Consider the following 10,284-nt stretch of genomic DNA (forward strand, 5'->3'; position numbering starts at 1 on the left):
CGAAAATGTATCAGAAAAAAGTTCATTAGAATAAGGAAATATTTACTAAAATATGTAAAAACTAAGAAATATTTAAAAATAATATGAAAAATATGGACTCAAATATGTACTTTTAAAAAAAATAGTAAAAAAATAAGTAATGTAAAAACGATACAATGTGTAAAGCAAGTAGGTTTCAAATTATTAAAAATATTGAAAATGTTCCTTAGAAGCGTGAACATGTACATATAGGTTGTAGAAAAAACATTTGAAAAAAAAAATCCATCCATCCATCCATCCATCCATAGTTACCACTGCCTCATTTTAGAATATTTATGTCATTTTTAATCAATTCTTTTTTCTAATTTTATATACCATATTATTTACGTATAATAACTTATAAGTAAACATTTTTCACAGAAAAATGGTTGTAATACAAAAATAAAACATTAAATATATAAATTATATATTGTATAAATTAAAACATTTCAATCAACACAAATTTCGCTATTACAGCTCAACTACACAATATTAAAAATAAAAAAAAAAGATCCTTAACAATGAATAGAAAATAAATACTAAAGAATCTTTACTGGTTCAAATAGTTCTTAGATATAAAAAAAGTTACACTTACTGAGACAGCCCATTATATTTACAACACTTTACTCTACATTGTTTGTGACTAGCCAAAATTTTTATGGATACACTTATACAAAAACATTAATTTAAAAGTGGTAAAAATTGTAGTGGTCCCAGGTAGAGGGTTAAATGCCTTTCGATTATGAAGAAACCCTGCTGGTTTTCCCCTTGCTTCTATAATTTTGGGTGATATTCATAAATGTGTTTTATAAACCAATTATAATTTCACAAAAAAAAAAAATTACTATGAGACTAGTTAAAGAATAAGTTTCCTCTCCATATTTCACTTTTCTTAATAAGATAGTTTCTTAGGAGCCTTCTTTGTTTAATTTTACCTACTCCAGCATTCCAAAGGTGCTTTGTGTTATTAGTGCCACTAGTTTATCCTAATAGAAAATGAATAGGAGATACTATCAGTTAACAATGATTTAATCTCTATGTATATTTGTGTTTTTTTGTTGCTGTTTTACATTGCTAATAAATGTGAATATTTATTCACCAATATTTTAATAAGGATAAAGGTATAGTGGAAAAAAAAGACATTATTTTATAAAGAGGAACCCTTTACTTTCTGCATAAATCTTACTTTTCTGTCATGTTTTTAAATAGTGGAGAGTAAGGGAAAACAAAATTGGTTCAGCTGATAACACGAAAAAGTTGAGACCACTAAAAGGCATATTACAACACCTTATTTCATGAATGAATTTATAACCTTTCTAGCTCGATTTAGAGGCTCCTTAGGTGCATAAACCCTTAAAAACTACCCCCAAAAAATTATCAATAAATATGATATTTTGATTTAAATTCACTTTCCCTTGGAAATTATTATTCTACATACAAAACAACTCTACTACATACCCCATGTAAGATCACTTTATCCAAAGGAAGCAATAAAATATAGTGAGAAAAAAATATATATACATCCAGAAACATTTTTCAGACATTATAAAATGGATTTTTTTTTTTAAATATCTTTATTGAAATTTACAACTGTATATTACATAATACATTTAGTACATATGATCTTAGTTAAAATGGAGTGTTAGAGGTGTGTAGAGCAACTACCTATTGGTAGCACTCTAATGACATTTTACATTAGCTGGTCTCGTGGTCATCTTCTTTTCAGGCGCCTCGGAGGATTGTCAGGAATGGAAGAGGATGCAAGGTTAGAAACTAAGGGGTTTGAGTTGTTAGGGAGTTTATAATGGAAGGAGTGATATCTGGTTCGGGCTAGATCGGTTACATAGGGAACATTAAGGTCATTATGTTTGATTTTATTTGTGACAAAGTAAGAAGCATTGAGGATTTTACGAAGGATTTTGGATTGTAAGGATTGAATACGAGAGGAATTCGGTTTAGTGGAGCCCCAAAGCTCAACTCCATATGTCCAGATTGGGCTTATTACAGTTATGTAGATCAGTCTTTTATAATGTGTTGGAAGTTTAGACCGTTTGTCTAGTAAGTACTGTAATAGTCGAAATCGACGTGCAGTTTCCTGTCTTTTCAGTCTTGTGTGAGGATTCCAGGTTAATTGTTTGTCTAAATGTAGTCAAAGGTAGCGGATCTGTATGACAGGGGTAAGAGTAACATTATTAAATGAAACTGTAGGGCAGTTGGTAGGTTTATGACGCAGGGTAAAGGTGATTTGATGATATTTATTGGAATTTATCTTAATTCTCCAAATACGACACCATTCTTCGAGGGCTGTGATATGGGATTTTTAATTTTTAAAAACAAGAAACATGTTTATGAATCAGAAAAGGTTGCTCCAATTGGAAGTCAAATGAAAATGTTTTATAATAGTTATATAACTTCAAAATTATCTTTTAAATGATTAAATTTATTTATGGAAAATTTTGTCATAAAAAAGAACCTGCTCTTCTCTTATTGACTGGTCATGTTAAACATACTTAGAATTTTGGAGCATTAGGCTTTTCTAAAGAGAACAGCATCACAATCCTCCAACTGCCATCCTATACTGCCTACCACCTTCCACCTTGGGAGAAGGCAGCTATAGTGCTAAATATACGTAGTTTTAAAATTCTATCTACAGGGATATGGCCTATGAATAAAAAAATTGTATTTAGGTAAAGGGTTCAACCTAAAAAACAAAAGCCTTTATGATGAATGATAGGTTGTGAAAAATTCATTCACTACATCAAACTGGGATAGAAGCCAAAATAACATAATAAGCTGCTAAAAAAATGAAAAAGAAAATTTATAAATTAAAAATAAAATTATGTGATATAGAAGAGGCCTTGATGGGTGAGTAGTTTTGGGTGAGGAAATTTCAGAGTACTCATTACAGAGGAGTATGATTTCCCCCTAGTTTAATGCATATTTGTTTTGTAACAGTTGCATGAACTGAATTTTGATTATTTCCCTCTGGTGAGTTAAGTAGTGGCATCCTTTGGGTAGTAATATAGGGTAGAATGCAAGGATCAATACCACATATGTGATGTGTAAAGGCTATTTTCTGTAAAGTAAATAAACCTTCAAACATTAAGATACTTAAGCTCTAAAATGACTCCTGTGAATTCAAATAAAAAATTTCTGTTTCATCTTAAATAATACTCTATATTGCAAATTCAGAACATTTTAGTGGGTTAGAAATAAAAAAAACTAAAAAAAAATCTTTTTATGGCTGTTCTCTCACACCATCAAAAACCATTATGATTGTTTTCTCAAAAACAATGATTTTTTTAATAGCAAAATCAGCCTATGATACATTAAAGAATTTATATTTTTTATTGAATAATTTTTTTTTATTTTGGGGCATCGTTTAGGAGCAACTTTTCCTATACTATTTCAGTCAAGTGAGGATCCGGAAGGTATCTTAATGGAAAAATGTGAATAAGTCTTGAAAATTTGCCCATTTATGTTTTTTAGAGACTTCAAATTCTTTCTATATGTAAAAAAATAGTTAAATTAAATATTTTATTTTTATTGCTTGTAACTTGAAAGCCATGTATTATTTTATATGAATCATTTTATACTAAATTAAAGAAGATAAAATTACATGCTTATAGTCCATTCAAATGGGCATTTCCTTCGTTAAATTACTCCCTTAAATGACTTGCTTTATGTATATATTATTTTAAACTGTTCATGTTATTGGCTGTTCATTCATGATCGTGAAGATTGTTGGTTGAGTATCAATCAAGTTTGACTAAATTTTTCTTTTAATTATCTGGATTTCATAGTAGTTAGTTGATCAACTGGGCACAAAATAAAACTAGAAAGATTAATGAATTAATTCTTAACATTATTTTTTATTTAGCTCAAACACTCTTACATTGCTCACATATAGTTAGCCATGTACTAATTGCTGATGAAAATACCTTCTTAGTACCTTGTTCTAATCCTTAAGAACCAATAAATCTTATACTATGGACCTTCTCACCCTACATCTTCCATAGATATCTTAAATTCAAGATTTCAACCTTCTGATTTCTATTTCTCGTCTCACAGAACTGCTTCCTAAAAAAAAAATCCTTCATCATTCATGCCACCTCATTTTGGTATTCCTTACCCATCTCCATTTATAAAGTTTTTGTTTGGCATTCCTGTTTTTCCTTACTAGATTAATCGGTACATAGTCATAATTTTAGTTGATTTTATCACAGTTGAGACACAATGGATGGTGTTGTGATTGTTTTATTTGTTGTTAATTATTGCTTGCCCTTTACCTATTGCCCTTAGGTAGGGCTCAAAACTATTACAAGCTGGACATGCAGCCATTACAAAATTATCATTTTTGAATTAAAACAAACAAAAAAAAAATTTAGACACAAATACTAAAAAATTTTCTAAACTAGTAACAGAAAAAATCAAGATCGTGGTCGCCAGCAACGAAATGCAAGACAAGAGCGTATGTTTCTGCTAGATAATAGAGTCTTAAATTCCTTGTAAAACTTTTGTATTTAGTGGATATTTTTAATAAATCGAGCCAACAGTGTGGGTACAGTATACCACAATGTACATCTTCAACATGAATAAAATCCTAAAAAATTAACTTACCACAACCACAATTAATTTTAAGTCCCTGCCAAAAGTTTGGTGAAATAATATTTGTAGACTTCCCTTGCTTTGAGGGCTGTTTTTTTTAATAGATTTTTTTTGTCTTATCAACCCCCTACTTTCTGAATTTCAATTTCAGATATTGGAAAAACTCAGTTTGATTTTAACATAGTATGAAAGCAGAATATAAACTGTTATATCATACATTATATAAACAAATGACAGGATCATGAATTTGATAGGTACTGAACTTCATATAATAGAGAGTGGAGGAGTCCTGACTTCAAATAATAGGATGTTAGCAAGCAAAATCTTATTGCTACAACTTTAAATTACTTAGGAGTCAAAATACATTGATTTTTTAGATTTATTGAAGGTTCTGTAAGGGATCAGAACCTAAAATTTTTGAGAATCTACTGTATTTTATCCTACAGATAATCTAATGAAGCCTTTGATAATGCTTCTTCTTCATTTAGGTTACACTCATTAGTAATAGCAAAGGAAAATTGCCTGGAAATATTTACAGATATTAAATCAATATAATTAAATAAAAAAAATGTGTTTTATTTAAATTTTATTTCATAATACAAAGTAATCTTATATCTATGAAATTTTGATATATCTACTCCCAATACTCTCTGGCAATGTCTCATTTAAAATGTACAATAGAATTTCTTTTAAATAATTTAAGGGTAATGGGAGATAACTGTAAGATAACAGTATTTAATGCTCAAAAAGATTAGTAAAATAAAAAAAAACAACTTAAACTATACATTACAAAGTCTTTTAAAAATTAAAATTAACTTAGTACTTTACATTGATTCCATCCACAGTCTTATCAACACTTTGTAATAAGAATATAAAACACAATCACAATATTACTTGGTTCGTCTTAAGGTTTGCTATTTTATTTATTTATTTCTGGAAAACAGCGTAAGCGATAGAAGTTTGAAGTGATAAGATGTTAGATTTATAAATTTTATTTAAATTCTATAAAAGTTTTAATTATGGACGGAATAAACTCTATAAGTAGTTAAACTCGTATATACCAAAAATATTTTAAAGACAAATATAATTAATACCTCCACACTGAGAGGCAGAAAGAAAGAAAGGTAAAGAAGAGATACGATCAATAACGTTTTCTAATGATTTATATAAATTTCTTAAATAAATTGGTGGAGTGTTTTGTGTCCGAGTTGTTTTTAATACAAAGACATATTTATTGTAAATTATATAAATAAAATGATACATTGTGTCTTCTTTTGATGGTTTTGTTTGTTACTTTTAATAAGTAGCAAAACAAATTTGATGGATCTACTCATATAGTACTCTCTGGTATCTAATTCTAATTTTTACAGTGATAAGACATCAATTTCACACAAATTAATTCCTCTGCCTACTTCTGACAGGGATTGCACCAGGAGGTAAGTTGAATGGGAGTGGTTCTTCATCAGAATGCTGCTGCTGCTGCTGCTGAGGTCTTTGGAATTCTTGAGGTCTTAATTGTTGTGGTTGATATTGCTGTTGGTACTCTCGTTGCTGTGTAGGCTGTTGCTGTTGTTGTTGCTGATAATCTCTTTGGGGAGTTTGATGTTGCTGTGGTCTTCCCTGTGGCCTTCCCTGAGGTCGTCCCGCCTATTTAGAACATTTAAAATAATTAAATAAAATTAGTTTATGTTATATTTTTACAGTACGGAATAGTAATTTGACATCTTAACAAAGAGACCACACATGGAGATTCCTGTCAGGTTGGTCATACTCTACAATCGGAGTTGACTACTAATTTATTCAACTACATGTTCTAAGAAAACTGATTGTGAAGTAAGAAATTTAATTTAAGGAGTCTGATGTGTTCATCTTTGTTTAATGACAATTACAAGAAGATTGTATAAAGTTGGTATGAATGCCAGAAGACTGGCTAGGGTCCCAGTCTTGCTGGGGCACATAAAGCTCAAACACATCTGTTTTTGATTGATTATAGAAATGAAGACTGTTCCTCTATAATGTTGAGTGATGTGTAAAAATACGACTCAAGGAAGAGAGTGTGGAAAGGATCTGGTGAAAGATATTTTTCGTGAAATGTGTGTTATAGAGCCAGTTACTTTTAATAATATGTTTTTAAATAGCTTCTAAGTTTTAATCAATGGAATTACCTGTTGAGGTACATTTGGTTCTTCTGCTTCCTCCAGTGGTGGAGGAATTGTGGTTGGCACCTCACAGTCCTCAGTTGGAGGTACAACACATCTTAGAGTTCTCTTGTCAAATACTAACATTGCAGGACATCTCTGAAGTCTTGGGTATCCACCTTGACATTGCCAGTACCTATTGCAGGACTTGCCCAAGGGGACATTGCCATTGGCTTCTGAGTTACACAGGGCTGAAAATAAACATAACAGATGAATAGTTGAAAACAAAATTAACCGATAAAACTGCAGACACAGCTGAAAGTATAATATTATGACTGATGGTCTTACATGCAAATGAAATTACAGACAATTGTAATTTTTAAATTTAGAAAACAAAAGTTAACAAACAAAAGCTAAGTTTTGTCTTTCTTGCTATGTTTCTCAAGATTATGAAAGAGAAAATGAGAGAAAGAAATTTCTTACCAAAAAAGAAGAAAATGAAGTTAATGTTGCAATAATCCAGTTAATGTTATGTAACTGTTGGAATATACAAACTTGTATTTAGTCATGAACTGTCAACAGGTTTTTAAAATGAAACACATGGAAGTTGGGACTTTTTTAAAATTAATAATCTTTGTCTTAAAAAATAACACAAACTTAGAACTGATTAATTGGCACCTGATATAAAAATATCTATTTAATTATAAAGAAAATATTTATCATGAATATTTTGACCTGCTTCAATAATATGAAAATGTGTTGACAAATAAGAAGAACTGCCATATTTTACACATAGTTATCTGTGTAATATTTATTTCAATAGGCTTATTATCATAGTTATTACAGCTTTTATCAATGAACTATAATCACACGTTAGACAAATATTATAAATATATATGGCACATGGAATGAAATTTTCCTCAGTTAATTTAGATTTTAAGGATAAAATCTATTGATTCTACCATTTTTTCTCTCTTTGATAACTCCAATGTTTATTTAAATTTCATATTAAATTATAATTAATATAATATAATTTATATTTTAAGTTGGGAACATATTAGCAGTGATAAATTTTTTTAGCAGTTTGGAAAGCCATCTCTGCCTCAGGTTTAAATATTTTTTCTTGTTGCATGATTAGTTCAGGTTGGATGTTAGTGTAGCCGATGTAAAGAAAAATAGAATATAAATAACTAGTTGCACTGCTATGACTAAGTTCCAAAGGGTTTATTTGCTAAAACTTTATTATATTTATTTTTAGGAATCAATTTACACTCTTTTTTCAGAAGAATAAAGAAGTGAAAAAAGGGTGTAAATTGATTCCTTAAAATAAATATAATAAAAGGAATATGAAATATTACTTATGAAATTTGACTCATATGAGTGATTCCGCATAAAAACAATGATGAAGCCATTTAATAATGAGTTAATTTTCACAACAATCTAGATTGTTAGGTTAGATAGTGTTACTTTAAATCCATGATTAATTTGGGCAATGTTTGCATTGATGTTTAGTAAATATTTCAAATAACTTGTTTTTCCAGGCCATATTCAACTAAACAGTATAGTAAAATCCGTTTTGTGAAAAAACATCTTGAACAGTATTAATGTGAAATAAATGACATCTGAATTATTAATCAGTGTGGTATTTCTCTCATCATTTCTCTCTTCATTGTATTTTTTGTTTTTTTTTCAATTTATAAATATGAAGAAGAAAGGAATAATTTCCTGCTGGTGCATAGTAGGGTCAAATTTCAAAATTCTAAAATTTACTATTGTTATTTTTTACAATCTGAAATAAATATTAGAAAAATTCCACCAATAGATGTTAATCAGTTATTTCTGAAATTCGTAGGATTATTCAAATCTAATGGCCAAAAACCTATTTCTATATGTGGTCAGCTAAGGAAAAGGAAATATTAAAACTAATTGAGTAATATTATTTTAATAATAAATTGTTGAATAAGTAGTAAATTACAAAAGAAAAAAAAAAAATCGTGCAATAAAATTTTTGAACAATCACATTCATTCCACTTGCGGTGAAATATTTGCCTTGTGCTAACATCTCAAACGCTTATGAAGAAATTTTTTTAATTTAAAACAAATTAGAAAAATTCACTAAATCTTTGATTAAAGCCAGAATCAAAATTAAAATGATTCCCTGTAGTTGAGAGGAAGTCGTTTAGGACTAGAATGGAAACTTGTGAAAATGAACATTTCTCATGAGAAAGAGAATTTTTGTAAAAGTTACATGTTTATGCAAATATTTGTTTCTCTGTTATTACTCTATGAAAGTTACTTTTAACTAATTTTGAAAATAAGGAAAGTAGAGCTCTTAGAAATTGAAAGAAAAGAAGTTTTTTGTCTTAAGAGAAAGTTACTATATTTTACTAGAATGAAGTAGAAAAGGAACTTAATTCTTGGGCTGGTTCCCTTCAGAGTATCAACAAATAAATAGATAGCTTTCATAGAAGGAATGATTCCTTTGGTATAAGTCAAAGAAAAATGGAAAGTTTAGAACAATGAATTCATTCATAAGTAATATATCCATATGAATATTGACTCGTACATATATTACAATTCATTTTTTTATTTTTATAAAATTTTCTAAAAAACAACTAAAGTTTCTTAGTAAAATAATATATATATTTTACATTTACTTTAAGGAGAGTTATTCCTAATTTCGTAACTCATAAGAGGTCATGGATATAATAAATAAATGAATAAATAATTAATAAAATAAAGAGGCAATGATAAAAGTCAGGATTAAACAATAAATCTATTAATAAATTAATTTTGTTGGTGAAAAGTATCGGGTTTCCGTCAGTTAGGTTACATAAAAAATAAACGTGTGTTAAAATTATGTTGAATATCTGGGTTTGAATTTTTCGCATTTTGGCCAGGTTTTAAGATCATTGCCCTCTTTGTGCTCTGCGGTGATTGGTCGTTATCATTAATGTTACATAAATTTTGATTGGATATTCACTAAACAACATTACGAAATTTATGAAGAGTTAAAAAACCTATACGTATTTAAGATATAATGAAAAGAAAATTATATATAATTGGGAGTGCTGTACTATCGGCTCATAATAATTTCTATCCTTGGTAAAAAATTCCGGTCTTTTCAAACTTTTTATAGTTAAAAAAAAATCCGATGAAAATACGGATTGCACAATGTCTTACACTATCGTTGTTGGTAGACTAAACCAACTATGTAACTCTAAATTTTTTCTCTCGTTTATTAATTGTAAAGGTCCATTTATTATATGTGCGAAATTAAAGTAATGCTATAACTTGAGGTAGCCTAAGCAAAAATACTAAAATAAAGTAATTTTTAAGGAACTAAAAGTCAAAAGTGGGCCATCATTAAACATATTGATGCTTTGCTTTATTGTCGCACATCTGGCAAATTAAAGCTTTGATTTTATTTTGAATTTGACGTATTCCAAAGGTAGTACCGTAGCCTTACATTTTTTTCTCTACTAGCTCCCAAAGCTAGTAAGGTTAAAAAAAAGTACAC

At 28.9% G+C, this 10,284-nt stretch overlaps 1 protein-coding gene across 1 annotated transcript in view; it reads right to left on the minus strand.

The window, feature by feature from the left end:
* Positions 1 to 5,181: 5,181 nt before the first annotated feature.
* LOC106691864 (protein obstructor-E) overlaps positions 5,182 to 10,284 on the minus strand; it is a gene marked incomplete at its 5' end in the record, with an annotated part of 16,766 nt that continues 11,663 nt past the window's right edge. The window contains 2 exon segments of the mRNA XM_067053312.1: positions 5,182 to 6,273; positions 6,792 to 7,015. Coding sequence (XP_066909413.1) covers positions 6,022 to 6,273; positions 6,792 to 7,015 — 476 coding nt within the window.

Source organism: Halyomorpha halys, unplaced genomic scaffold (assembly GCF_000696795.3).
Source record: "Halyomorpha halys isolate HHAL.00 unplaced genomic scaffold, Hhal_1.1 Scaffold3889.1, whole genome shotgun sequence".
NCBI classification, from domain to species: Eukaryota; Metazoa; Arthropoda; class Insecta; order Hemiptera; family Pentatomidae; genus Halyomorpha; species Halyomorpha halys.